Source organism: Mus musculus, chromosome 6 (genome assembly GCF_000001635.26).
Source record: "Mus musculus strain C57BL/6J chromosome 6, GRCm38.p6 C57BL/6J".
Lineage (NCBI taxonomy): Eukaryota > Metazoa > Chordata > Mammalia > Rodentia > Muridae > Mus > Mus musculus.
In genome coordinates, this window is record NC_000072.6 from 83479532 (window position 1) to 83506969 (window position 27438).

The window sequence follows — 27438 nt, forward strand, 5'->3', positions numbered from 1 at the left end:
TACTCCAGCAACAAAAAGAAACATTTTTTATTTTCTTAATGTGTGATAAAGAAACTGTTAAATGTGTTGTTGAAAACCTCATGCAATTGTTAGTGAAGAATCCAACGCCTTCTCAAAGCATAAAGGGTGGTAAGTCCTGGCTCCTTCAGTGTCTGTGTGCCTGCAGGACTGCAGAGGGCTGGGCCTTTGGAGTCTTGTCTTGGGTTTCTTGCTATGGAGCACTTCACTACACCAAGTCACACTCTGTCTTCCCTGCTGGGGTATCTCTCCTTTCTGCTGTCTGCATCTCACTGCTAAGGTACTGAGGTAAGCAGAAGACCAGGACAGCCAACCCTAAACATCAGAGGCTGCTCTCCCCATATTCTGGGCAATCTCTTTAGCTCCAGGACTGAGATAAATCCCTCATCCCTTCTCAGCATCACGAACAGTGGATACGAAGACCTCAAGAAGCTGCCTGGGGTATGCGCTCATTTCTCAATTCTGGGTGCACAAACTTTAGGCAAGGCAGGGCTTGGCTGGCTGGTAGCTCTGGGGCAGTTCTGTCGTACATTATCCAAAGGACACGTGATCACATAGGAGTGCTGGTGAAGAAAGGCTAAGATTTTTCTTAGGTGAAAACTGGTATCTACTATGGATATATGAACAGGCATTAATAGATACATCCTGAAATAAACGAACAACTGGATTAGAAAAATAGCAAAGTCAGCTTTATTTCAAGGTGCTTGAGATTAAAAAAACAAAAACAATGGCAGTACAAAGACAGCACACACCCAGGTGTGGGGGTGCATGAGGGGCCAAAGGGATGTGCATAACAGGATGGAGAGCAGTCAGCATCTGAGAAAGTCAGAGTCCAGACCACAGCCACGTGTCCTTATTGCTTACAAGTTCCTCATAAAGGTGTTCACCTGCAGGAAAAGAAGACCTACTGTATGCTGCCGTCTCAGTACTCCCCTTAGTGTATGTGACTGCAGTCCCATGAGCATTTATGAGGTGAGAAAACATTAGCTGCCCAGGGTCAGACAGCAGGAAGTGGCAGCTGGGAACAGAACCCACATGTTCCTTGTCCCCCATTTTGGAACACCTTACAGGAGGAAGTCAGCTGGCCTGCGCATGCTAAGAGTCACCTAACTGACTGATACTTCCTAATGCAGTGCACTTTAGAGCTGGGCATTGTATCTGGGATTTGCCTATGAGCTCAGGGTTTTGGAGTGTGAAATGCAATTTGAAGCACAAAGCAACAAGGCCTGACACAGAGGCCGGGAAGACCAGAGCTCTGCACTGGGAACCAGGACGAGCCTAGGCTGTGCTCACCTGTCCCATGAGCTCTTCCTGCCTGGCGGCATTTTCAGAGAAGTCTTCAGTGACATCCAGCACCAGCACTGGCACGTGCTGCAGAGCTTCGAAGTGGAGCCTGGGGCAGCGAGAGGGAGCTCAGGCAACGCCACTCACCTTCCTCACACCCAGCCCGAGTCTCAAGACTGAAGCTGCCTGCAGAGTGGAAGGCTGAGTAGACTGCTCACTAGTCTTAGACTGCTACTGAAGTCAGCATTTAAAGCACTGATGTGAGCAACCCAAGCCTGATGGAGGACACTAAAAATGTCAATCAAAATGGACATTTTTCTAAACAACTTCAGTCTTCCATCCTGAGCCAATTATGACAAGCATTCACCACAAGGCACAATCGAGAGAAAAGAAAGGAAGGAAGGAAAGGAGGGAGAGATGCTGGGCACGTCCCGCATCCTTGCAGTTCCGCTGGGAGCTACGGCTGTGCTCAGCACGGTGGTGGAGGCTCTGGTCTGTCTGTTACACACTTACTTGGTAGTCTTGTTAATAAACCAGTCTTCGTGCTGACTATGTAGCTGTTGAAGATAGGCCAGCTCAATGCCCTTTTCTTCTTCTCTATCCCTCTGGTAGAGTCTCTCCATACAAACCTAAAAGACAATCCCCCGACTCTTACATTTCAGTCTTACAGGGCCAAGCAACCCACAAAATGTCTGGATGTCCTCTTTGGTACCATGGCCCATGACTGCACCTGCTGCTTCTTGCCTTGCTCAGGGCACTGGCACCATGTTGTCCACTTCTGCCTCAGACTGCCCTTCCTCGGAGTAGCTTCAGATGGTTAGTAGCAAACTCCATCCACCCAGCCAGCCGCACTGGGAGCCTGAAACTACCCTTCTTTGTCTTCCTCCCGAGCACATCAAGAATCCAGGAGATTCTAATCTCTCTAGCTGGCCCTGTCCTCTCACCTCTGCCTTGGCGTTCATGCTTTTCATCTGGACACTTCAAGAGCCTGCTGCTTTCTTTCTCCTGGAGGTGAAGAAGTGCACGAAGAGAGCATGGGCCTAAGAGTCAGTCATCTGTCATAGTCATGTGTGGGGCAAGCAGTTTTGGTGGGCTGCTTTTTCTCCATCCTCCACCCACCCGCAGGTAACTGAGACTGCTCTGAGGTAAGGCACATCTAGGATTGCCAAAGTCATTCTGCCTTTCCAGTTTGCCCTTCACTCCAGCCTTCTATGGTTCTTGTGCCCCTGCTTAAAATATTTGCTCCACAGGCTGCTTACCAGCTACAGGCATAACCAAAGACTTCAAGAAGTTATGAACTTGCTATCCTCCTGCCTCAGCTGTCCAGGTGGTGGGATTATATGCATGTGTCACTGTGCCTGGCTTGTGAGAGCCACTCTACTTATAAAGTGGTAAGCAATTTGAAACATCTCTAGATCAAGCACTCACTCTGGAGTAGATGAAACATCTGCATAAGTCAAATGAAATGAATCAAATGAAACCTGAGTCTTGACATGAAGGCCCCTCTCCCTGCCCCTTTGCAGAGCTTCACTCTGCCTCCACCTGCAGGTCTGAGGGTCTCTGCCCCTGAGAACTGTGATTCCTTGCCACAGCACATAAGGCCACAGTACTTGTCCTCAACTTCCTTAGTCCCTCCCTTGCTCATGGCTTTGGCCAGATTTGGCCTCCTTCCTGTGGGACAAGCCAAGCCCCTTCACACTTCAAAACCTCTGCTCCAAATGTTTGTTTTGCCTGAATTGCCCTTGTTCCTCTTTCTGCCTGGTCAAATACTTCATTAGTCAATGTCAACTGTCCTCAGAGTGTGGGCAGATTAACCCGCTGACTTAGGACTCCACCCTCCCCCATGTCCCATCTTTCCCTTAAGGAAATGAAACTATGCAAACAAATTCTCTTTAGCACCTTCCCTCCCCAACCCGCCTGCCTGCCTGCCGAGTTTTATTGTCTTTGACTTTATTTTGGGGGTAGTTCTAGGTGTGCTCCAGGCTGACCTGGAGCTCTGTGACCCGTGTTTCCTGTACCCTCCTGCCTCTGGCTACTCTGTTCTCCTCACTCACAGCACCACACGTGACTGAGCTTTCAGCAGTTTATGCACACATGCGTTCCTGACACCATCTCCTGAGAACGGAGAGACACTATCCCACGGCACACTCTGTTCTTAGGCTTGCTCTTCTCACTTAACAGTGCTTCACCGTTCTCAGCACGGTTCACACCTAGAAATCTAGCACAGGGTAGCTGAAACCTGAATGCTTCTAGTGAGTTCCAGGCCAGCTGGGCTATGAGTTTTAAGACCTTGCCACAAAAAGGCAGCAACAAAGAAAGCCAACCAGTACAGTGCTGTAGAGTAAGTATTCTGTTTTACAGTACAGTACACTCAGCCAGGTCCCCTAATAAGCACTCGGTCATCTCCAGTGCTTGGCTATTACAAACAGTGATGCACGTAACAGGGCAGTCTGTCTGTGTGCCAGCGTATCTACGGACTCAACTCTAAGCACCAGGATTAACAGGGCAAAAGGAATGAGCTCTTCCTACAACTGCCCAGCTGCCTCCTCAGAGGTCACCCATGCTACATTCCCACTAGCAAGCAGCTTCAGCTAAGGTACTTAATTTTTCCTCTGAGAGAAAAATATCTTCTGGATTAGAATAAATGAATATTTTAAAAAACATAATACAATCATGTTTTCAAATACATACAAGGACAGAACAATTCTGGTAAAAGCTATTCATAATTATCACCCAGTGACTACAGACAACCATTGATACCAGCCTGGATCTATTAAAATCAGCATTTCCCTTTTTATTATGAATTTGCTAAACTGAGCAAACTTTTCTTCCCTCTACAGTCTAGGCAAAATCCTATTTTGAATATTTGGCATAATTCTAATTTTACTGACATGATTATAATGAATGATTTTAAAATTCATGGGACAGTTTTATCGTGGCTCCACGTCATTCCAGTGCACATGGGAGTACACACTAGACTGTGATGGGAAGCCAGTGTGGGGAGAAGTGCAGGGACCCTACGTCCAAGCTTCCTGACGTGCCACGCTGTGACTGCTGAAGGCTCTGCTCACTGTGCCCTCTAGTCTCAAGCTCAGGTGACACTTGTTCCCACACAGACCCTGCACACTCTGTCCAATTGGCACTGTCCCACACAGGGATGGGTATCCTGAGTCACATGGCCAGCCACGCGCTCTCTTCTTGACTCTAAGGGTTAGGGGAACACAAGCCCAGCCATTTCTCCTCCAATTATTACTATTGTGATTCCCAGCTTCCTTGACTTTAAGGGGAGGACACATAGACAGGGGCCTGGAGCCCGTCTCACAGATCCTAAAGCCAGCATCTGGCAGGAGTCTGTGCTGTGCTGGGTCCTGGCTTGAATATGTGTCCTGTTCATCCTTTGGCCTTCCTGGGTTCCTTTATCTAACACCATCCAAACAGCGCTAAAATCTCAATTCAGTCCTAAAATGTCTCATTACGAGATGAAATACTTTAATTGGTTTCTTCTAAGGGACAATCCAGCTCCCAATGACGTTCATTATTACTACACCACCCTGCCACTTTATACAGGCCTTGAATGGATATTAAGAATGAAGGTAAGGGGGACTTGCTTGCTTTATGGATCCCAAGGTCTGGGTCCAACCACAGAACCAAAAAGCCAAGCAGCTCTATTTACTCCCGGGAAGGCCTCAGCTCACTGGCTCCTCTGCTCCTCCCAGCAATGCTGCCCTGGCCCTGAGACAACCCACCCTGTTCTGTCTCTCTCAGAACAGAGTAGGTCAACACTCTTCCTTCTCCCAGCCACAGCCTTCAACCCCTGCTCCTCTAAGTGCAGCCATCTCAGGAATCCCAAGGGAAATCTAAGTCGCCTCTAACTCAGTCTTGTCTCCCCTGTCCTATCCATAGCACCTCACAGCTGGAGAGAACTCCTCTCCCCTAGAAACCTGCCTCCCTCACACCCTGCCATCCTCTGTTGGAGCAGGCTCCTCTTTTCCATTCAGGGACTATTTTCTACCTGTAAAGTCATCAGCCTTTACGATGCGCCTCTATTCCTCCTTAGCAAGAAAGGCCATTGGAGTCTGTCAATGTGCCTCAGCTGGCCAAACCACTTCAGCTCACAGAAGAGTCTTCTCAGCTCTTAAGTCTTGCGGATATCTACTTCAATTTTATTTGGACCCGAAACTTTATCTAGACTCTCTTACTCCCTGATGTGATCTAACGTCTGTATTATAATTCAGGTCCTCTCCATACCACAAAGGCATGATGGGCTTGGCAAGATGGCTCAGCAGGCAACCCGTACTGGCAAAGAAGGGCTGGTGACTTAAGTTCCATCCCTGAGATCCATGGAAGGGCAGAATGAGAGAAATGAAGTTAAACCGTCCTCTGACTCTCTCTCCCCACCTCTCTCCCTCTCCCTCTCTCTCTCACACACACACACATACACACACACACTCACACACAGACACACACTCACACACACAGATGAAGAGGAGTTGCTAGAAAAGGAGGAGTAAATGTCATATTAGAAAAAAAAATGTGGTGTTAGAGAGATGGCTCTAAGTTAAGAGCACCGACTGCTTTCAGAGGTCCTGAGTTCAATTCCCAGCAAACATACAGTGGCTAACAACCATCTGTAACGGGATCTGATTGCCCTCTTCTGGGGCTACAGTGTACTTATATACATAAAATAAATAAATGAATCTAAAAAGGAGAAGAAGAAGGAAGAGGAGGAAGAAATACATACATACATACATACATACATACATACATACATACACACACACACACACGCATGCATGCATACATACAGCCAAGTATGGTGGAGCACACCCTTCACCCTAGCAGCTGGGAGGCAGAGGCAGGCAGAGTCTGTGAGTCTGTGCATCTGAGGCTAGTCTTGTCTACAGAGTGAGTTCCAGAACAGCCAGAGCTACACTGTGAGACCATGTCTCAAAAAAACCTTTAAAAAAGGTGAAAAAGGCAAGAAGACACAAATCCAGTCCCAGCTGCACTCAGAAGTCCCTCTTCTGGCTGCCCCTTCCTCCTGATCCTCTCTATGGGGCCCATGCAACGTGACATGAGAGGAACTCTCTCACTTGTTCTCAGACTTTGCTTAGCATGCCCCCAGGCTCCCTTCTGTCCACAAGCTCAGCCCCAGCCTGCCGACAGCTGGCTTGTTTTCTGCAACAATGGGCGTACTTGGCATCTGACCATACTTGCAAAGTGTCTCTCAAAAGTTGACAGCAGTATCTCTCAAAACATGCTTTGCCTCGACTGGGAATCCTGCCCAAGTCTTTTAGGAGATCTACTTTACAGACAAAGACCCCTTTTCTAGGGTCTAGCCAAGGTCACTACCAGTCAGTAGGAGCCAAGGGCCAATGCTGTCTCCAGAGATCCCCTGTCATGAAATCATCCTGTGGGCTAAACTGGCTCCCAAGTTCAAGTTACAGAATCAGAGCCAGAGAGCACTTCTACAGTTTGCCTGCCTGAGGGACTTCTCAAGGACCAAACTGTGGGCAACAATTTAGGATGAGAGAGGAAACCTTCCTTCCTTCCTTCCTTCCTTCCTTCCTTCCTTCCTTCCTTCCTTCCTTCCTTCCTTCCTCATAGGTTCCACTGAAGCCTCAGATGACCCGACACAGGAAGGAAACAGTGCCTGTGGCAGGTGCTGCAGACCTGGAGCTGTAAAAACAACAGTTGGTTCTTCCCCAGCGGGTCACTTCCACACGCAGGCTACTGTTTGAGCACACTGCCACAGATATAGCTGCAGCAGGTCCCTGGGAGGCGGGTACTCAATGCTGGAGTACGGGTGTATTTCTACTCTCTCTGCTGGCTGAGGGCTGGAAACTAACTTCCAAGAAACCAGAAGTTTGCAGGACGCATCTCTTGTGTTTCCTGAAGTTCTTTAGATAAAACAGAACAAAACTCCAAACAATATAGACACTAAGTGTTATTTTTGAGAGAGAGAGAGAGAGAGAGAGAGAGAGAGAGAGAGAGAGAGACAGAGACAGGGTTTCTCTGTGTAGCCCTGGATGTCCTGGAGCTCAATCCGCAGACCAGGCTGGCCTCGAACTCACCAAGATCTGCCTCCCTCATTCTGGGATTAAGGCAGATGCCACCATCACCTATAGAAGATTTTAGGCTCAGAGTTACCTGGGGTGAAGCCTGGAGATAGATGAAGCCGTGTAACAAAAGCCGGTTTGCGAACTCCTGCAGGAGAAAGGAGTGCCAGTCCTGATAGATGTGCCACTCGATGTCACTGAGGGAGCCATTTTCAAATAGATTCTTTGCAAAGATATACCTGGTTGGAATTGTTGAGTGGGAGGTTGGGGTGGAGGAAGAAAGTCAGGAGTGGGAGAAAAGCAGAAAAATCAGTAACTGGCTTGTTTCATGCTTATCCAAACCACTTAACCATTCTAGCTCTTATTAGCCATTAAAAATAACCTGATTTAAAAAATATCGCCCCCCAACCCTATTTCCACCTGCCCCCTTCCCCCTTGCCACCTGTAGTCATCGAGAGAGCTGGCCTCAAGGTCATGAGAGCAGGAGAGTTAGCCCTGCACCTTGCCTGACCAACACAGTGGAGCTGGCCTATGGGTGTGAGCTGCTCAGCTGTCCCAGCCCCTCGCCAGCTGCAGCACCTGGGAGAATGGGCCCCGAGCCCGACTGGGCAGCACAGTGGAGCTGGCTCTGGGGGTGTGGGTGGGGGCATGACAGGAGAGCTAACCCTGCCTCCTGCTGATGGCAGTATTGGGTGGCCTAGCTGGAGCAGGGCTGGAGAGCTCACCCTGGAAGTGCAGATATGGAAGAGCCAGCAGGCTGACCTGCTCAGCTACCACCTATGACCAGATTCTGGGATCTGAGTTGGCCCACCCCATTATCTGTTGGAGTGCATGAAAGGGCCAGTCCTGCAGATCCAAGGCTGCAGGGTCGCCATGACACAGGGCAGCAACAGGATAACTAGGAGGAACCCCAGTGAGGATCCAATATTGATGGTATGATAGCAGCCAGAAACCTCCAACCAGACTCACTGCCATGAACACTTACAATGAAGACGTATGGACAGAGAGGTACATTGTGGGATACACTATGGCACAGTACAGCTTCCACGATGTTTTTTATGCTTTGTTTTGTTTATTTTTTTGTTTGTGAGTTTATTTTCTTTTGGGAGGGGAGGTTGCAAGTTTGGAGGGCAGATACTATGGGACGGGGAGATAGGTGGGCTGAGATGCACGATGTGAAACTCACAAAGAATCAATTCAAAGTTTAAAAACTGTATTTTTATTATTTATGTGTGCGTGTATGTTTCTGGGTGGGTTTGTGTAAGTACAAGTTGGTGCTTGTGGAGACCAGAAGAAGACATTGGATTCACTGGGCTAGACTTACAGGCAGCTGTGAGCCATTTGATGTGGGTGTGGGGAATGAACTTTGGCTCCTCTAGAAGAGAAGCAAATGCTCTTAGCTGCTGGACTGTCTTTCCAGCCCTGGAAATCTGAATTCCCAGTCTACAGCTCCCATCCTGCTCAGTCCTGTAATGAGAAACAGCACCTACACAGGCCGTGCTAGGGCCTACACACGGAGCAACCCACTACAAGGAGAGGGACTGTAGAAAGGGAAGCTGGCCAAGACACATGGCATGTGCATGGAAACCTGAGCCTTTGAGATTTCCTCATTACTACAGCAAGATTCCAAGCAAAACCCAAGTAAACGTAGGCTAAAGCCACCCTTCCATACTGCACTTCAGAGTGAGACTGCCGAGTCTTCGGCTGCTGAGCCATGCTGCTTTGTTGCTGAAAAGCAAGGGTGTCAGCTCTGGAGCTGACTTCAGTAGGACCAGGAGAGCAACCTCCTCTCCGGAGCATACAGGAACCTAGCTTCCTCTGCTGAGCTTCCAATCAAATCAAAGAGGGCTAATGCTGAATATCAAACTAACTTCCTTCTTTGCTTACTTCCACAAGAAAAGGAAGATCTGGTAAATTGAGAGATCAGAACTGTATAAACCATGGCTTTAAAAGGGTCAATTCTGCTGTTAAAGCTTGATACAAAACACATTTATATCTGCAATAATGAACTCCAGGTCTAAGGCAATGGTCAGCAACTGGCCACTTCTGAAAACCATGAAAACCAAACTGCTGTGTGACTGGCTCAGGGAAGTGCAAACTGCAAAGCTGTGTCTCTTTTAAGAGAGTGGCTTTTGTAAAATGACTCTGTAGAGTCTGATCCTCGTTGCAGCTTCCACAGGCCATGTTGCCTTGGGAAGATACCTGCCTCTCAACACATGGCAGACACGACTGAGATCTACTTGTGAGATGCTCAGGACGGTGATTGCCACTCAGTAGTCGACAGCTCTAAGCCTTCTGAACTGTTTCTCTGAGGCCACAAAGAAGCTAATTTGCAAACTCCAAAAGTGAACTTGCCCAGACTAGAATGTTTTAGCTAAAGCTCACTGAAGGCGACAAGAATTGGAAAGTGCTGCCAACTTCTCCACAGACAACTGAAGATGAAAGTTACATCTTACAAAGAAAAATGACTAAGCCTATAAAAGGGGCCTTTACCTCTCCTGAGGTAGGCACTTCCCCTGTTTCTCCATAGCTGCTGGTGGTGGGCAGAAGGTGGGGGTAAAGAGAGGGGGTTGCGGGATTGCAGACAGAACAGGGCTGAAGGACCCAGCAATCCAGAGCTTTGTTCTAAAGCCACACTGATGTTAATTCAATCAGAAAGCTTCTATTTCTTCTTCCCTGCAATCACTGTCCTCCGAAACATACACACACTTGTGAGTACATATGTCGTCCTTGCTGCAGTAGCCTTGTCATGGAGCCGGGACTGGCCTGGGGCTGAGCCTGGCTCCTGAGTGCAGGAGGCAGTCAGTAAACCTCCACTAACCCAGCCCAGGAGGGAATGACACTTTCGCCCTTCCACACTGGGGGCAACTCACGCCCTGGGCACAAAAGGGAAAATTGAATGCATTTTTAAAGGAGTATAAATGCTCTTGAGATTAGAATTTGTACCTGGTTATCCTTTCTGCCTGAAAATATCCCCCTTTAACTAAAGAAAGCCGCTTTGCTGGGGTAATGGCACAAAGTATGACCAACTGCCCTCTTCTTTATAAGGAAATGTTAAGATTTTTTTTTTTTAAATGGTTTTTTGAGACAGGGTTTCTCTGTGTAGCTTTGGCTGCCCTGGAACTCATTCTGTAGGGCAGGCTGGCCTCGAACTCACAAAGGGTTAAAGACATGAGCCACTAGTGCCCTGCTTGACCCAAGTAGTTATTAACAACAACAGGCATAGTGGCACATATGGAAATCCCAATTCCCCGAAGGCAGAGGTGGGAGGATCACCTATGAGAACAAGGCCAGCCTGGTTGACAATGAGTTCCAGGACAGCCAGGGCTACAGCTGAAACTCTGTTTTAAGTAAGCAGCAAAGCACCTATAACTAAAAAAGCATGTCTATTTTGCTCTGAGAGGACACTCACAAGCCAGCCACACAGACATTTTACAATGACTAGTGAGCCAAGGTCAGGGACCCTGCAAAGAAAAACCACATGTCTGTGAGCACAGTGTCTGTGGCTGGCAGTGTCTGGTGTCTTACCTGTCACTGTACACAGACCTCTCAAAGACCCGCACAGACTTCTCTGCCTGCAGGAGTCTCCCTGGGATGGGCTCCAGCTGCACCTTCAGACGGCTCATGAAAGAAAGGGTCTGGAATGTGTAGGACCATCGTGCTGGCTCCTGGTACATCATTTCTAGCAAGTTTCCAAGACGTTTGGAAGTGCCATCCTATGGGCGAGTACAGACAAGGAGAATTTTGTAGAAGGTGAATTAGTGCACAACATACCCCACCCTCTGCCCTTCCTCAAGAAAGTTCAATGCTTGATGTGAAAAATAACCATAGATACTTCCTTCCACTGAAAACATGAAGAGGGAGACGACTCCCCAGCTCAGTTTAAACAATGTAAGGAGGAAGAAGACTGTTCGTCCTCGTGTGATAAGGATCTGACAGAGGGAGATGACACACCACATCACTGGACAGGAAAGAGCAAAGCAAAATTCACACACAGAATTCACACACTCACAGAACTCACACACACACACACAGAGTCCTGGGCTCGTGGAGTCTGTTTGTAGGCAGTTACCTACAATTCTCCTCTGAATCAAATCCTACCTTAATACCAATATTGACTTTCAAATTCCATTTGTGGTTATTTCTCAAACTTCAAGGAAGATACGAAAGAAAACAACTGCTTATTTGAGAGTCTAAATAACCAATAAATTAAACAGACTTCTGTGTTTTATGGAAGGGTCATACTTTGTTCAAACAAAGTCCGGTTCCTTCTTTATTCTAGGAATCATGAAATGCAATTTGAAGTCTCATCGATTCTGAATGTATGGGTGGGAACAAGTAGTGGACACTCATGGGCCCAGGTTTATTTTCTAGGCTCAGTCAATGCAAAAGAAAAATTTAAGCAAGGCACTTTGTACCTACCTACCTACCTTCCTACCTTCCTTCCTTCCTTCCTTCCTTCCTTCCTTCCTTCCTTCCTTCCTTCCTTCCTTCCTTCCTCCCTCCCTCCCTTCCTCCCTCCCTTCCCTCCCTTCAATTGTTGCTGACTGGAGACCTATGTGGGTGAAGTACTCCATGGGCTAGGTACTGTAAGGGGTGGAGAAAAAGAAAGTATACTTCAGACTTTATTGGACTGTATGTCATTTAAACTTCCAAACAGCTTCCTGAGGTGAGCACTATTAAAACCATTTTTACAGAGGGGCAAATCCACTGAGAGGCTAAGTAACTTACCTGTTTAAGGTTCCCTGGGGAGTAAACAGAGAATAGGGCTCAAACTAGGCTTCCTCTAACCTCTTCATTCTAATACCTCTCCTATACAGATGAAGAAGATGCAGTAACTGTGCTTAAGGAGTTCACAATGAGGATGATTAAGAGCAGCATATAAGGCCAAGCATGTGACAAATGTTCAGTCATTCATGCTGTAAAGCACTGAAAGGAGTTTCTAGCAAAGAGTATCATTAACTTTGGAAGTAAATGATGAGCAATCTTCACAGAAAATGCAAACACTTGTCCAAACTTGTCAACAAAGAGACAATAAGTGGCTATAAAATATAAGGGCTGGGGAGATGGCTCAGTGGCTAAGTGATTGTCACTTGAATGTAAAGAGCCAAGTTCAAATCCCCAGAATCCATATAAATCTAGGCACAGTCAGGCATATTATCTCAGTGTCCTACAGCAAGATGGGAGATGGAGACAGGAGACTCCTTGGAAGCTCCTGGGCCAGCTAGCCTGGTGCCCACTGCAGCAGTGAACAAGACTGTCTTCAACAAGATGGAGGCGAGGGCCTACACCTAAGGTTGTTCTGTCATCTTTTGTTTTTGACAGCCTGTTCTTATTCTACCAGTAAGGCAATATCTTGGCTCTTGCTGAGATACTTATTAAGATATTTATGGTTTTTTTACATATTAATCTTTTTTAAAGATGTATTTATTTATTATATGTAAGTACACTGTAGCTGTCTTCAGACACCCCAGAAGAGGGCATCAGATCTTGTTATAGATGGTTGTGAGCCACCATGTGGTTGCTGGGATTTGAACTCAGGACCTTTGGAAGAGCAGTCAGTGCTCTTAACCGCTGAGCCATCTCTCCAGCGGACATTTGTTTTTGTTTTCTGTTCTCCTATTCTGGGTAATAGTTCTCTCAGCATAGATACTGACCTTTGTTCCTTTTCAGTTTCGCTATCTATCTATCATGTATGTATATACATATATGTATATAATTTCATATATAGTTTTATATATTTTATAGTATATATAAATATATTTTAAAAATTGAGTGTGTATATGTGTAGCTATGTTTGTGTGAGTGTGTGTGTTTGTACACATACCCCCTCCCCACATACACATAATTTAAAATAATAAAAATACATCTTTAAAATAAAGGAAGAAAGAAAGAAAGGAAAAAGAAGGAAGAACAGGTATGGTCTTACTGTATCAAGAAAAAGAACGAATAAATGCAAGTCTCTCCCCATTTAATTCCAATAAATTAATGAAGACGCCACTAAGAATTAAAATGGAAAATAAAGCAGTATTGAAATCTACAAATGTAGAGCAATACCAATTAAAATACAAGGGAAATGACAAGGAAAGACATACGGAATAGAACAAAAAAAATTTCACAAATGTTAATATTCGTCTTCAGTTAACAGAAAGAGTAGACCCCCCAGATGAGAATTCAGAGGGAACGAATTTTCCCATGTATTTTTTTATTTATTAATTTTTATGTGCATTGGTATTTTGCTGCATGTATGCCTGTGTGAGGGTGCCAGATCTTCTGGAACTGGGGTTGTAGACAGTTGTGAGCCATATGGGTGCTGGAAATTGAATTCGGGTCCTCTGGAAGAGCAGCCCAGTGCTAAACCACTAAGCCATCTACCTCCCCAGCTCCATTCTCTCCCGTCCCCCATGTATTTGAACCTGGGCTACCTCCTCAATGATAACTGAACTAAACTTAAGACATTCCCATTTTCCTTACAAGTCTTAAATTGATTCTGTCCTGCAAACAGCAGCATCTTATCACTGATGACTCACCTCAAACTGTACATATAAAATATTCTTCTAAAAAGCTGACATAGCCAGGTGTGCTGGTACATACCTTCAATCCTACGCATGCAAGACTGAAGCAGAAGGAGCCATGTGAATTTGAGGCCAGCCAGGGTTACCAAATTCCAGACCAGCCTGGTCTACATAATGAGAGCCTGCCTTTAAGAAGAAAAGCAGCATCAGCCATGATTATCTCATGTGAAAGGGGTGCTAAGAAGATTTATGGAGAATAACTGAACATCGCTGTTGATAACAAGTGGGCACTCCAGTAGGGGACGTCCTTCTAGGCTCTAGAGAAGGAGTAACAGAGGACTGAGCGCTGACATCAGAGGGTGCGGCCCAAGGGTAGAAGAGAACAGTGAGCATCCTCCTTCAAGCTGTGCTCAAAGCAAGCAGGAGGATAGAGGTGAGTCATGTAAACTGCAAAACTCTTCTAATCGATTCCAGCTAGAGGCAACTACTACTGTCTAAAAGTCTGAGCAAAGGATTCCATATATGAATTGAGTCATACTGGTCAAATATAATCAAGTGCTTTATCATCAACACAGTGATAGGAGTTTGAGAAGATGAGGCTGAGCATCAGTAACAATGCAGTGCATATCCACTCAGGAGTGAGATGACGAAGAGCTCCGCAGGACAATCAGACAACCGACTGTTTAAAGAGGACAGCGGCTGGAGAGGTGGCGGCTCAGCAGTCAACAGCATTTGTTGTTCTTCCAGTAGAGCCAGGTCTTACTCCTAGCATCCCCATGGCAACTCACAACCATCACTAACTTCAGTTCCAGAGGATCTAATGACCTCTTCTGGCCTCTGTGGGCACAAGGCATGGATGTGGTATGCAGACATACATGCTAATACATATAAAATACAACAAAAATAAATTAAAAATATAGAGGCAATGGAAATGGATTAGTGGATCAAACTGTTTGATGGGCAAACATGAGAACCTGAGTTCAGATCCTCAATCCCCAGGTAAACAGTTGGGCAAGGCTGCATGCGAGCTAGTACCTCAGCACTCGAGGAGGGGACAAGAGGATCACCGGGGAGATGGCCTCCAGCCTAGCTCCAGACTCATTGAGAGGTTCTGTCTTAGGAGAGTAAGGTGGAGAGTCAAAGAACCAGACACCTGACAACCTCTCCATCCACGTGCACAGGGAAGCACCCCCCCTCACACACACACAAACACACACACCACACACACACTACACACATACACACACACACACCACACACCACACACCATACACACACACACACACACACGTACACACACACACATATACACACCACACACACATACACACACTACACACGCACACACCACACACACACACACTACACACGCACACACCACACACACACACACACGTACACACACAGACACACCACACACACAGACACACACCACACACACACACCACACACACGTTAGAGTCTTACAACTTTTAAAATTCACATATAGCAGAAAGAAATATAGAAGGATGTTTTTAAAATCTTGAGCTACTTATAGGAGACATAAAAACCAGGGCCTCCAGGAGCTGCTGCCAATAGTACCAGCCTTAGTTTATCTCAAGCACCTATATGTTGGGAGGAGAGAACTGACTCCTGACAGCTGTTCTCTGATCCCTTAACCCTTGAGATTTACCTATAGTGTGTGTGTGTGTGTGTGTGTGTGCATGTGTGTGTGGCATATTTATCTACCCCACCATACTCTCTCACCCCTCTCCCCAACAAAAAGAAAGAAAAGAAGAACAAAAGGAAGGCCGAGGAAATGGCTCAATTGGTAAAATGTCTGCTTTCTAAGGGTGAGGACCTGAGTGGATTCCCAGAACCCACATAAAGAAGCCAGGGTGTAGTGGCCCATGTCACAATCCTGGTGCTTGGGAAGTGAAAGCAGGAAGACCAAGAGCTCAAGATAGCCTAGGGTACAAAAGACTCTGTCTCCAAAAAACCAAATAAACAGAGGGCTAGAAAGGTGGTTCAGTGGTTAAGGTTTGGAGAACTCAGCTTCATAACTCTTACGGTGGAGTAGCAAAGCTTTTGTGATCATATTTTAAAATGTCACCGCTTGCCTCTGGCATACTCAGAAAAAGATATTATAATTTGTTTCTAATGGAAAATTTTACAAATATACAATTGCATACATACAAGCATATGAACAGATGACTGGAAAAACATCTCTCTGATCACATAGCATGGGGTCACACAGGCTGCATCACTCTGGACTGGAGCAGCAACTCTGGCACCAGATCCCACTCTAAGGTGCTCTCCCACTCAGAGCACCGGGGAGAGCCTGGCGGGTCTCTTGGTAAACTGTGTGGAAAAGAATGCACTGAGCAGCACATCACTCACACAGAGTGGCTTCAAAATGGAAAACGGCCCAGAGGAAACCTTGAGGGATGCTGAAGAACTCGATGTGAAGAGAGAAGGCTCTCAGTCTCAACTGTACACAGGAGTTGCTGTAACACAAAAAGGCTAAGGCTTGAGGCAGAAGGACCTGAACCAGTGAGTCCAAGTCACAGGGTCCAATATGGTTCAACACTTGGAAGAACCAACCAGTAATTAGTGGCTAAAACAGGACTAGAGCCACTCAACACATGCCCCTGGTAGCTGCAGTTCACCAGGCCAGCGGCACACACTGCCACTCCTTCAGCGACTCTAAGCTTTTCGTCCAACTGAGCCCTCCCCACTCACACTTACGTCGTCAGGCTTGAAGCCAAGCCTATGGCCTTGGCAGAAGCAGCAGACCTGACACTGGGGCTGAGCTGTGAGGTATGAGTGAGACATGTGGGGTTGGTCCAGCTTGGAAGAGTCCTGGTACTGAGCATGTGCCTTAAAAACCTGAGCTGTTGTCTCTGCATTGACTCAAAGGGTGACCAGATGCTCAGTGAGGTCCCTTCCCACATCTAAGATGTCCTCGTTGACTATTGCTCCTGCCAGCCAGCTTCAATAACAACAATATAAATACTTAAGGGTAGGAATGACAACATTCATTTTCAAAGCCTGGATGGTTGGGCATGCTTGGGAAACCACAAAGACAGGAGGCAGGCGCTTGCACAGACATACAGAAGCCACAAAAATCAAAACTAAACATATCCAAACAAGTCATATCCTCTGTGGCCTGCTTTCTAGAATGAAGTTATTTTAAAAAGGAGACAAGCTGGGCTACTTCATGTCTTCAGAGTAAATTAAATTACTCCAATTAGACTGCGTGCATGTCTGCCAACTACCCCCCACAGCTGAAAACTTACTTTTTGGGCTCCAGCAGCCTGAATATTCTGCCACTCTGCTATAGGTTCTGTCGCCACCTGCCACTCCGGGTGAGTTTTCATGAGTAACTTCACAAAGGTGGATTTGCCCACAGCTGCAATGCAAATGACACATGTTGGGATGCTTCCCAAATCCAGGTGAGGGAGGCAGCCAGTAACTTCTGCCACGGCCGCCCATCTCATGGGAGCCAGGGCCAGCTTTTCCAGCTTCAAAACTTGGCAGCTGTACAACTCACTGTGGGCTGGGTGAAGGCTTGGACAGCTAACCAGTTACCACAGCACAGTGAGCAGACGTGACCTTAGGATTTAGGCTGCAGTTTTAATGAGCCAACAATCCCAGAGTATGGAGTAACTGTTGAGAATATAACAGAACTTTCAAAAGTAGGCAAAAGGTGGCTATAAAGCTTAGGCTGTGACTGCAGGAATTCTAAGTTGAAGGAAAAACCAATTTTGAGCCTCACTCATTCAACAAACCTAACCAACAGCCATGGAGGGCTAACTTGTGTTTGGGATTGTCGAGCCCTGGTGTATGGGAGTGATAAAGCACTGAATGAATTTTATCCTCAGAGGACTGGGTGAAGGGCGGGCGCTAACCAAGCACACGGGGAGTTACTGATAAATCCTGCCGTGCTGAGAATGGAAAACACGGGATGCTTCAGATGCAGCTCACGGGGCTGGGAAAAGCTCCTTTGAAGAAATGTCTGAGGAAGCCCCAAAGGAAGCCCTGAGCAGTCAGTCAGGCTGAGGGTGGGGGAAAGATAACCCACACGTGGAGCAGCATGGACCTAGGCCAGGGAGAGGCAAGCACGAGAATGGCCGCAGCCCCAGAAGCAGCTGGCAGCTGTAGTACTGAGTGCGGGAGAAGAGTGGTGAATATTGGGGCGGCCAGGCAGACAGCAGTGCCGTGCAGCGCCACAGGGACTCGCAGATTTGACCTCTCGGGCAGAGGTACATCAGAAGCGATGGGTTTCGGCAGGGAAATGACGAGATTCCTTCTCAGCTTTCTATTTAGTTTTACTCCGTGTACGAGTGTCTTGGCCTGTGTGCCTGTGACCCGCGCACCACCCGTGTCAGACCCCCGGGTCCTGGGTTCTGGATGACTGGGAGTCGACGTGGGGCGACGTGGGGGTGCTGGGAATTGAACCCATTCCTCTGACTCCTCCTCAGCTTTTAAAGACTGTGCCAAGAGCTATGTAAAAATGGGCCAAAGTGAAATCAGCATAACAGCAAGAAGTTATTTGTGGCTTAATCGGGGTGATAGCAAGGAGGTGGAACCAACCTAGCCCACAAGGCTAAGATGATCTATTTCCATTTACAACTCCATCTGGTCCATCTGTCCTAAGCTCCTGGTGGGCAGACCCTTCTGGACATCCCATGCACAGCTCAGAGTCAGTGTATTCCCCAAATAAATGCTATCTGACCCACCAGGTGGAGCGTCCCAGCCTCTAGACCTAGAGGATGGTAACACCCACTGTTGTCAGACCTCCAGAGGCCTCAAGGCCTTTTGCCTGTGCTTCTAACTGTTCCTGGTCTGTCCTTTCCATGTTTGCACCTCCACACTCAGGACCTCCTCCACACTGCACCTGCACTGCATGAGAAGCACAGCTTAAAATCCTGAAAGGACTGCTACACCTCTGCAACCCCAGCACTCATGAATGCTGGAGAAGTTCATGAATTTGAGGCCAGTGGTGGCTAGACAGTGAATATGAAGCCAGCTTGGATACATAGTAAGACACTGGGAAGGTTTGTATGTGCTTGCGCCAGGGAATGGCACTATTAGGAGGTGTGGCCTTGATGAAGTAAGTGTGTCACTGTGGGTGTACGCTTTAACACCCTTGTCCTAGCTGCCTGGAAGCCAGTCTCCCATTAGCAGCCTTTACATGAAGATATAGAACTCTCAGCTCCTCCTGCACCATGCCTGCCTGGTCACTGCCGTGTTCCTGCCTTGATGATAATGGACTGGACCTCTGAACCCTCTCCACACCTAGTCAGCTCCTAACTCAACCTTGCAGGCTTTGCTCACATGGCCCTCTTGTGTGAAGCTGTTGCCGACACTGATACCTCTCAACTGGGCAAGCTAATTCTCTCTGATGTTCTAGATACAGCTGCATCACTATAATGACAACTGTTTCTCTATGTCGAGGATGGGGCTTTGCTAGGACAGAAAACCAAACCCAGTAACAAACAAAACATTCATTTCAGTTCCCTCCAAAAAGAGACCAGTCTGAACGTGGTGGTTCGTGCCTCTGACCCCAGCACCTGGGAGAGGAAGGCAGAGTCAGGCATCTGAGTTGGAGGTTACCTGGTCTACTGAGTTCTGGGCCAGCCAAGGCTATGTACTAAGACCCTCTCGTTCAAAGAGAGAAAGAAAATGCCTTCGGAGGAGCTCTAAAGCTCCATCTTCTTTATCAGAAGTGTTCCTTCTCGAGTGAGTTCTACCCTCTGCGGGGAAGCAAATGGAACCAAGAAAGAGCGTGAGAGCTCAGGAGCCCCACGTCCCAGCCAGGAGCCCACACAGCAATCTGTGTCCTTCATCATACAGCACCCCACTTCTCAGAGCACAGGAGGACAGTTATGCACAGTCACGCTTTTCTGTCCCACCTCCACCAACTTTGTGCTTGTTCATCTTGCTCTGCCTCTGCGCTTCCCACACAGAGGAGAGTAAATGTCTTCCCTTCCGTCAAAGCTCCAGGCCAGTGGCTTAGTCCTTCCTTTCCCAAATCCGACATCTCACCTTACGTGTCAGTGACTTCTCTAGTTAGCTCCTAATTCCTACTGCATTGGTGAATTACCAACTCTCAAACCTGCTTGTGCTGAGTATACCCCAGCTTAAAATATATGGCCTGGGAGGCTAATACCTAGAGGTTAGGTTCAGTAAGTCTGAGAGACAGTTCTTATGCTTAGGGTAAAAAGTTATTTAAGCAGTTAAAATAGTATTTATTTACTCCGTGTGCCATGACACAGAGGACAGAGGACAACTTGTAGAAGTGGTGTCTCTCCTTACACCATTGAATCTCTGGGGACAAATTCACGTCCTTGGGTTTGGCAGCAAATGCCTTTACCCACTGAGCCATCTTGCCAGGTCCTGGAAACTAATTCAAGTACTATGAAAAGGCAAGGCATTGTGGCTATGCCTACAAGCTCTGCAACTGGGAGGTCAAGAGGAGAGCAGAACTATGGAAAGATGGACAACAGGCTGGGCTACACAGCGTGCTGCAAGATAGCCCAGCTTCACAGTGAGACTGTCCCAAACAGTGAATAAATAAAACAAAGAGATGAAGGCAGTGCTCTGATGACCATTAGACCTGCTTGCATCTTTCAAAGTGGAAGCTGGAAGGGTCTGCAGGTTAGGGGCACCAGCTTCCTAGCTGGCACCAGGCAGTATCAGTCCATCTCAGGGCATCAGAACTCTGAGCATTCGAATGATACCAGTTACACACTCAACCTGGGGTGCTTACAAATACAATGGGAACCTACAGTTCCAATTACTGGAACAATCACTTCTGTGTACAGCTCCCACCAATTCCAAGGATTCTAGAAAGCAAGCATAGTAATCGAAGCCAACGTCAGCACAGAAAGACAGTAAACAGTGATGGAAGGTTCTGAGAGCTGCGCTATGCATTTTACTAGGGCTGGAATAGCCTGAGTAATTCATTCTAGGGTAGCATTTCCTGAATGGATGCTCACCCACATAGAGGTGAGTAAATGCCATGAGAACTGAGCTGTAACTGGCACCACACACACACACACACACACACACACACACACACACACACACACGTGGAATAATCACTTCAATAATGTAAGGTTATATATTTAAATAAAATCCAGAGATGGTGTAACTTCCCAGTGTTGTGATAGCTACTATTCCAGAGGACCTGAGTTCAGTTCTTAGCACCTACACTGGACAGCTCACAACAGTCTGTATTTCCAGTTCCAGGGAATTGGACGCCCTCTCCTGGCCTCAGCGGGTATTGCATGCAGGTGCATGAAGCCCTACACAGACATACCTGCACATACATAATTAAAAACATAATCTTTAAAGACAAAAGTCTTAAAGTGTTCTCAGAGGCTTCACAGGGAGTTTGGTTTCCACTGCCACAGAGGCTTGCTAATGACAAGAATGCACATGTCTACAGCCAGCCTCCCTTCAGATAGTTTTTTTCTTTAAATCTTGGACTTAGCATAACTTAGATCTTCCTGTTATTATATCTGTTATCTTTCTTTGGTTTCCCACCTCTCAAGGTGCATCAAATCTTCCTTTAGAGCCTTGGCTGTTGGTGTACTCTAGTTTGATTATATGGAAAGAACTTTTCTCAGAGTATATTATTATTAGGACTATTATTAGGACATGTGAGTTTTTTAAACTTTAGGACAGTCATTCCACAAGCTAGATGCCGTCCTGATGTAGCTGTTTGCCTTTGCAAGCCATGGCTTTTCCTTTGCACAAACTTTTCTATAAACTGCATGCTTGTTATAGCTAACTATACTGCAATGTGGTGGTGACAGAAACAGACCTACTGCTGCAGATATCATATTTTCTAAAATGTAATATACTGGCATCTCACAGGATTTTAAAAATATGATGATTACCTCTGGGCATTTTCTATTATCTTTCCTTTTGGGGTGTGTGTGGTTCCTCTGGGTAGCCCTGCTGTCTTGGAACTATTCCTGTAGACCAAGCTGGCTTTGAACTTAGAAATCTGCCTGTCTCTGTTCCTGAGTGCTGGGGTTAAAGGTAGAATTAAAGTGCCCAGCATTTTCTTTTCCTCACTAAGATGGAAAATGTGAGGGGAAAAGATTCAACTGAAGTCAATTAATGGCAGCAAATATAAACCTGGCATATTAAAACAATTCTTCCCAAGAACACTGAGTCCTTATGTGAGGGAGTGCATCGGCTGCTGCGGCCATTCATGCAGAGAAGCCCTTGGAGCTCCTCCTAAGAGGCACGGTAGCTAAAGCAATGAAGCAGGCTGAGTTCTGCCCTCAAGGGCCTTCTGCAACCTTGAGACTAAGCCCAGGATCATAAAGGTTCTAATCCTGAAAGTACTTCTGAGAAAACTCAATAAATCAGTCAGAAGTGTGAAAGAAACTTAATACAGTTTGTTTAGTTTCTTCCTTTCTTTTCATGGGAAACTATTTGTAAGAAAGAAAAAAAAAAAGGTTCCTCACAGCTCAGAGCATAAGGTGAACTCAGCCTTTCTGCAAGAATGGGCCTGCCGGCGCTCCCCTCCCCCACTGTGGCTGTCCTGATTCACCTGACCACTGTCACTCCCTGAAGCCTCCTTGCCGTCTGTCCAGCTCCACTCCATCCCTAGGCAGAGGTGATCCCTCCCTGCTCTAGTTTACCCAGGTGTTAGACTGCAATCGTTTGCTCTCTCAGCAGCAGGCTGGGAGCGAGCTCTATGAAGACAGGCTGCACCTCTCTCCTTTCCTATGCCGGGTGCCTAGCCAGGCACCAAGAATAGAACTGGGGGAATAAGAATGAAGTGACTTGCAGAGACAAGAGAAGTCAAGATCCAGTATTAGAAACAGGTTGTTCCCCACCAGGGTTCTTTGCTCATTTTTTTAAAATAAAGCTTGGCACAGAGAAAAGACACAACAGTGTGCATAAGACACTTTTCTAATACAGGATCAATATGCCTTTAGCAGAGCCCTGTGCTGCCTTACACCCAAGACTCCAGCATGGGAGGAACTTACTGTTTCCCCTTCTCACAGTAGGTCCGTGAAAGTGAAACACTGGAATGGAGTCAGATGACCCACTGACAGCTATCTCATATGGCAACCTGCACTTCAACTGGGGTTTGTAGTCACAAAGTAATGGGCTTCAGGAAGCAGTGAGGGACACAACTTAGTGATGAACAGAACTAAAGGAGCTGCTAGGTACTTTATTGTTTGGATTTTCAGTTGTGGGTGAAAAGCTTTGAACTGCAGTCATACAGCCATACTGCCTGGTTTCAGGATCACAGCGGAAGCCATTCCCTTTCCTGTGTGCCAGTGACTAACTTCCACATAAATGTGCCAGGACAGGATTCTGGCAGTCACATGAGCACAAAGGCAGGGCAACACAGAGATGAGTAGAGCACTGGTGGCTCCGACCCAGGGAAGGTACTGAACATGTCAGCAACACTCAAGTGCATACAGTCATGGGTAGGAAGCTCTGCCAGCCCACACAGGATGCACAGGATGAGGAACTCAGTGTGGGAGCTGCCATCTGAGTGTGTGCTGAGGGAAGTAACTGGGGACTAGAGCCAAGGCAGATGCAGTCTCCCAGGTTGCTCTGCAGCACCTCCAAGGCTTTACCTACCCCCACCTGTCACCAGCTCCATGCCTGGACTCGGTCCCATCTTAAGTCTCTCTGTACTTGGGTACCCAGTCAAGTCAGTTCGGGATCTCCTCTATGTGTCTCGCAGATCTCTCAGACAAAATGTATCCCTTTTACCTCCCCAGAATATCTCTTCCTTGATTTCATCCCCTGCTTACTGAGTCAGAATGCAAACTGTAAACCTGAGCACCCTCCTCCTCTGCTAATCTCCAAGCAGTCACTGAGTCCTGGCCATCTCGATTCCTGACTATCCTTCAACTGTCCCTTCTTTCTCCCTCCATTCAAGCCTGTGTCATCTCTCCTCCTTCAACTTCAACAGCTGTGGAAACTAGTTTTTTACTTTAGAACTTTCCAATTTATTTACTTGCCCATTGGACAAGCTAGAAACAAAGCATTATGGGTACTGCAACACATGTGACATAGAAAGTGTCCACTTTAGGAAGCACTTGTTTACACTTAACTGTAGCCTGTGGCTTTCTAGACACGAATCTAGTTACGGCACACCCTGACGTCAACTCTCTAGTGGCTCAGGCAGCCACCTACTGCCAACAGGATGAAGCAGTATCCACAGGCTCACCAGCATCTGGCCATCCTCCTCTGCAAACTCCCTAAGGCAGTGTTCTGCCACTACCTTAGTTTTCTTGTCTTGGTGGCAAAGTACCTGACAACTGAGACAATTGGGAGGGAGGGTTTCTTCTGGCTCAGTTTGAGTCCATCTTGGTGGAAACTCCCAGCATCAGGAGGGTAAGGCAGCTTTGCATCCCAAGAAGGAAGCAGGGAGAGATGAATGCTGGTACTCTGTATAGGAGCCACGGTGCACGGAGCCAATAAATATAATAACAGTTGTAAAAAGATTCCAGAAACTCTCTCTGGTCACTATCTCTCCCCGCTCTTTTTTCAAAGACAGGGTTTCTCTGTGTAGCCATAGCTGACCTGAAACTCAGAAATCTGCCTGTCTCTGCTTCATGAGTGTTAGAACTACACTCCTACCCAGCTAATTTGCCCTCTTGACTAGATCATTTTTTTTAAAAAAATCTACTAATGTGTTTCAATCTTTCACAGAAAGAAAAATAGCCTTAACATCAAGGGCCTCAGTCTTTTCCTTCAATATAGTCTTCTGGCTTTAAATACCACATATATATATACCACATATATATGTATGTGTGTATACACACACACACACACACACACATATATGCATCCTCCACTCGCATACCCACGAGCTTATTCAATACTTCTATTCTACTTGGCTATCTCATAGCCACATTGAAACCCAATCATGCTTAAAACCAACTCTTGAAACCACTAACACAGTCTGTTCTTCCCAGACTTCTCCGTTTAAGACAGTCTAAGCTGGGTGTGTTAGTGCGCAACGGTAATCCCAGAATGGAGGAGGTGGAGGCAGAGGATGTATGTTAAAGGTTAGTTTGGAGCTGCATCGGGAGTTCGAGGCCAGCCTGGACTCTGTAAGCAAGAGTTTGATGTGGGAAGAGAACAAAAGCAAAGCTCATGGTCTGGGCTGGGCAGATGGCTTAGCAGTTAAGAGTGTCTCCTGCTCTTCCAGAAGACCTGAGCTTGGTTCCCAGTGCCCATATTTGTGGCTCACAAACACCTGCAACTCTCCCTGCACTCACACACACATTCTCACACCCAGATGTAGAACTTAAACAACAAAACAAACAAACAAACAAACCAAAAAACCCAAAAAGGACGGGGGATGGACTTCAGTGGCAGAACATTTGGCTAGCATGCACAAGATCTCATGATAAAATAACTAAGTAACTAAGTAAACAAATATACATTAGAAAACAATCCAAACTAAGTCTTCCAAGCTGTTCCAGTAAAGATGACTGAGGTTATCACGGCCTCCTCCAGAACACACACCTCATCTATCACCAGGCCCCCCTGGCCTACCTTAAACTCTAACTTTCACCGGGGTCCAGCTTAGCTTGTTATACTGCAATGGCTTCCTAACTGAAACCTTCCACTTCCTATGCACTGAGCAGAGATGCTTTCATCTCTCAACACCTCAAACCATTGAATGGCTTCCTGTCTCAGGGTGTTATCCATGGGAGGCCTGTCCTTTTCTGATGAGAAACGCAAGAATGGATGGAGGGTAGTGGAGGGAGAGGCTGGGAGGAGAGGAAGGAGGAAATTGCCGTTGGGATATAATATATAAGAGAGTAAAATTTAAAATTAAGAAAACAACCCACGATAGTCTTTGGGATCTACACAACCCGGTCCTCCTTCATCCACCTGATCATTTCCTCCACTGCCCTCCTTGGTGACTCTACTTTGGCTGGAATGGGTTCCCTCCTGCTCACTGAACACACCATTCTATCCCCAGGCCTTCCGACTTGCTCTGCCTGGAATACTGTTGGTCAGCTGCCCACCTCGCTCACTCCCCCACACTGTTCAGGTTATTGATCCAGCATCCCTTCACCAGTGAGGTACTTGGCAATTACTATATTTGGAAGACAGACAACCACCCTCAACCTCTCATCTTACTCATCAATAGCTCATCCACTGTTTATTTACCCCGCTTAATTAATTTCTGTAGCTTTATTATGTATCACTTCCTATTAAAGTGCAGAATTTTTATTTGATCTGGTCATGGCTGTATCCGTAGGGTCAAGGAACAGTGCCAGCACAGAGAAGACACTCAAAGGGCGATTTGCTGAATGAATAAAACGAGAAACTATTTGCTGCTAGAATGTCTTGAGCAGCCCACACCTGATAGCATTATCAGCATCTGTGCAGAGCTAAGTACCCTCAGAATTCAGCAACAGTGAGTTGAGCCATTTTCCTTCCATGTTGCTTTTTTGTTTTTTAAGATACTGGGTTACTTATAACAAAATATATAATAAGTATCTATTTCTAAATTTAAGAAGCATGATCCTTCCTAACCAGGCAGGCAACTTTCTGTGAGTTTGAGCCCAGCTTGGTCTAAATAGCAAGATCCAAGCCAGCTAGGGCTACACAGTGACTGTTTCAAAACAATAGAACACTGTCATAATAATTTGTAGTGCAATTAACATGGGGGTACAGCAAAATAGTGAAAATGGAATCTGTTAAGAATTGATCTAAGCCAGGCGGTGGTGCCACATCCCCTTAATCCCAGCACAAGGGAGGCAAGGGGCAGGCGGATCTCTTCTGAGTTCTAGGCCAGCCTGGTCTACAGAGCGGGTTCCAGGACAGTCAACGCTACACAGAGAAACCTTGTCTCAGGGGAAAAAAAAAAAAAAAAAAAGTCTAAATAAACAATGGCTCATTTTTTAAGTGTATGCCCCAAATACTGCATGTGACACACCAAAATTATCTTAAACTATGTAAACTGGACATTTATTTTTATTTTTGCTAAATCTGGTGATGCTATTTTAGGAAAAGAACCGGCACACTGTCGCATCTATTTCTAGCGAATGAAACATGCCAGTAAACCAGTATAATTCTGGGGCTATCTAAAGCCTGCGTCAGGCTATTACGTCCCCGTGGGTGAGTAGGTGGGCGGGTACTGGGGCCCAATGTCTCCCAAAATCAAAACCCGCGGTGCACTGTGGGAGAAAGGCCTGACATGCAGAACCGGCCGGCAGGTTGGGCGGTGGCAGCAGAAGGGGTCAGGTGGGCAGGGTGGGACAGATCTGAGGCCAACTTCTTTTCCCAGCCTCTCAGCCACCTACTCGGCGGAGGCCAAGGCTCGACAGCCACTTTCTGGCCCTTACCGATGTTGCCTTCAATGCAGAGCCTTCGGGGGCCGCCCCCGTCGTGCATGGCCCTGGCGTGTGGCGCGTCCACGAGCGCGTTCCGCAGCGGGGAACGGAAAGACGCTCGGAGACGACGCAGAAGGAACCGACCTGCAGCCATCCTACCCAAGCCGAGCAAGGCGGGCACTTCCGCCGAGAGCACTTCCGCCTGCGATCAAGCGACGCCAGCGCACCTTTGAC

The 27438-nt window shown here is 46.8% G+C and overlaps 1 protein-coding gene across 6 annotated transcripts; it reads right to left on the minus strand.

Moving 5' to 3' along the window:
* Positions 1-682: 682 nt before the first annotated feature.
* On the minus strand, positions 683-27438 carry Dguok (deoxyguanosine kinase). 6 transcript variants are annotated; one of them, XR_377462.1, is made up of 8 exons: positions 27217-27433; positions 17155-17267; positions 10890-11077; positions 7453-7600; positions 2247-2307; positions 1816-1931; positions 1312-1411; positions 686-905 (listed from the first exon to the last, which is right to left on the minus strand). XR_377462.1 is itself a non-coding variant. In NM_013764.2 (7 exons), the coding sequence occupies exons 1-7, from the start codon at positions 27356-27358 to the stop codon at positions 879-881; spliced, it is 834 nt and encodes a 277-aa protein (NP_038792.2). In that variant the 5' UTR covers positions 27359-27438; the 3' UTR covers positions 683-878. The 6 variants fall into 6 exon arrangements, 4 of the variants coding, with proteins under 4 accessions (NP_038792.2, NP_001155993.1, XP_017177093.1 ...); NR_149734.1 differs by lacking the exon at positions 1312-1411 and having other exon boundaries at positions 683-905; positions 27217-27438; NM_013764.2 differs by lacking the exon at positions 2247-2307 and having other exon boundaries at positions 683-905; positions 27217-27438.

Coding starts and splice junctions, on each gene's coding strand:
- Dguok (NM_013764.2), bottom strand. CDS start 27,358: ATGGCTGCAGGTCGGTTCCTTCTGCGTCGTCTCCGAGCGTCTTTCCGT. Junction 17,268..27,216: donor CTGCATTGAAGGCAACATCG/GTAAGGGCCAGA, acceptor TTTGCATTGCAG/CTGTGGGCAAATCCACCTTT. Junction 1,412..1,815: donor TTTATTAACAAGACTACCAA/GTAAGTGTGTAA, acceptor TCGCTGCCCCAG/GCTCCACTTCGAAGCTCTGC.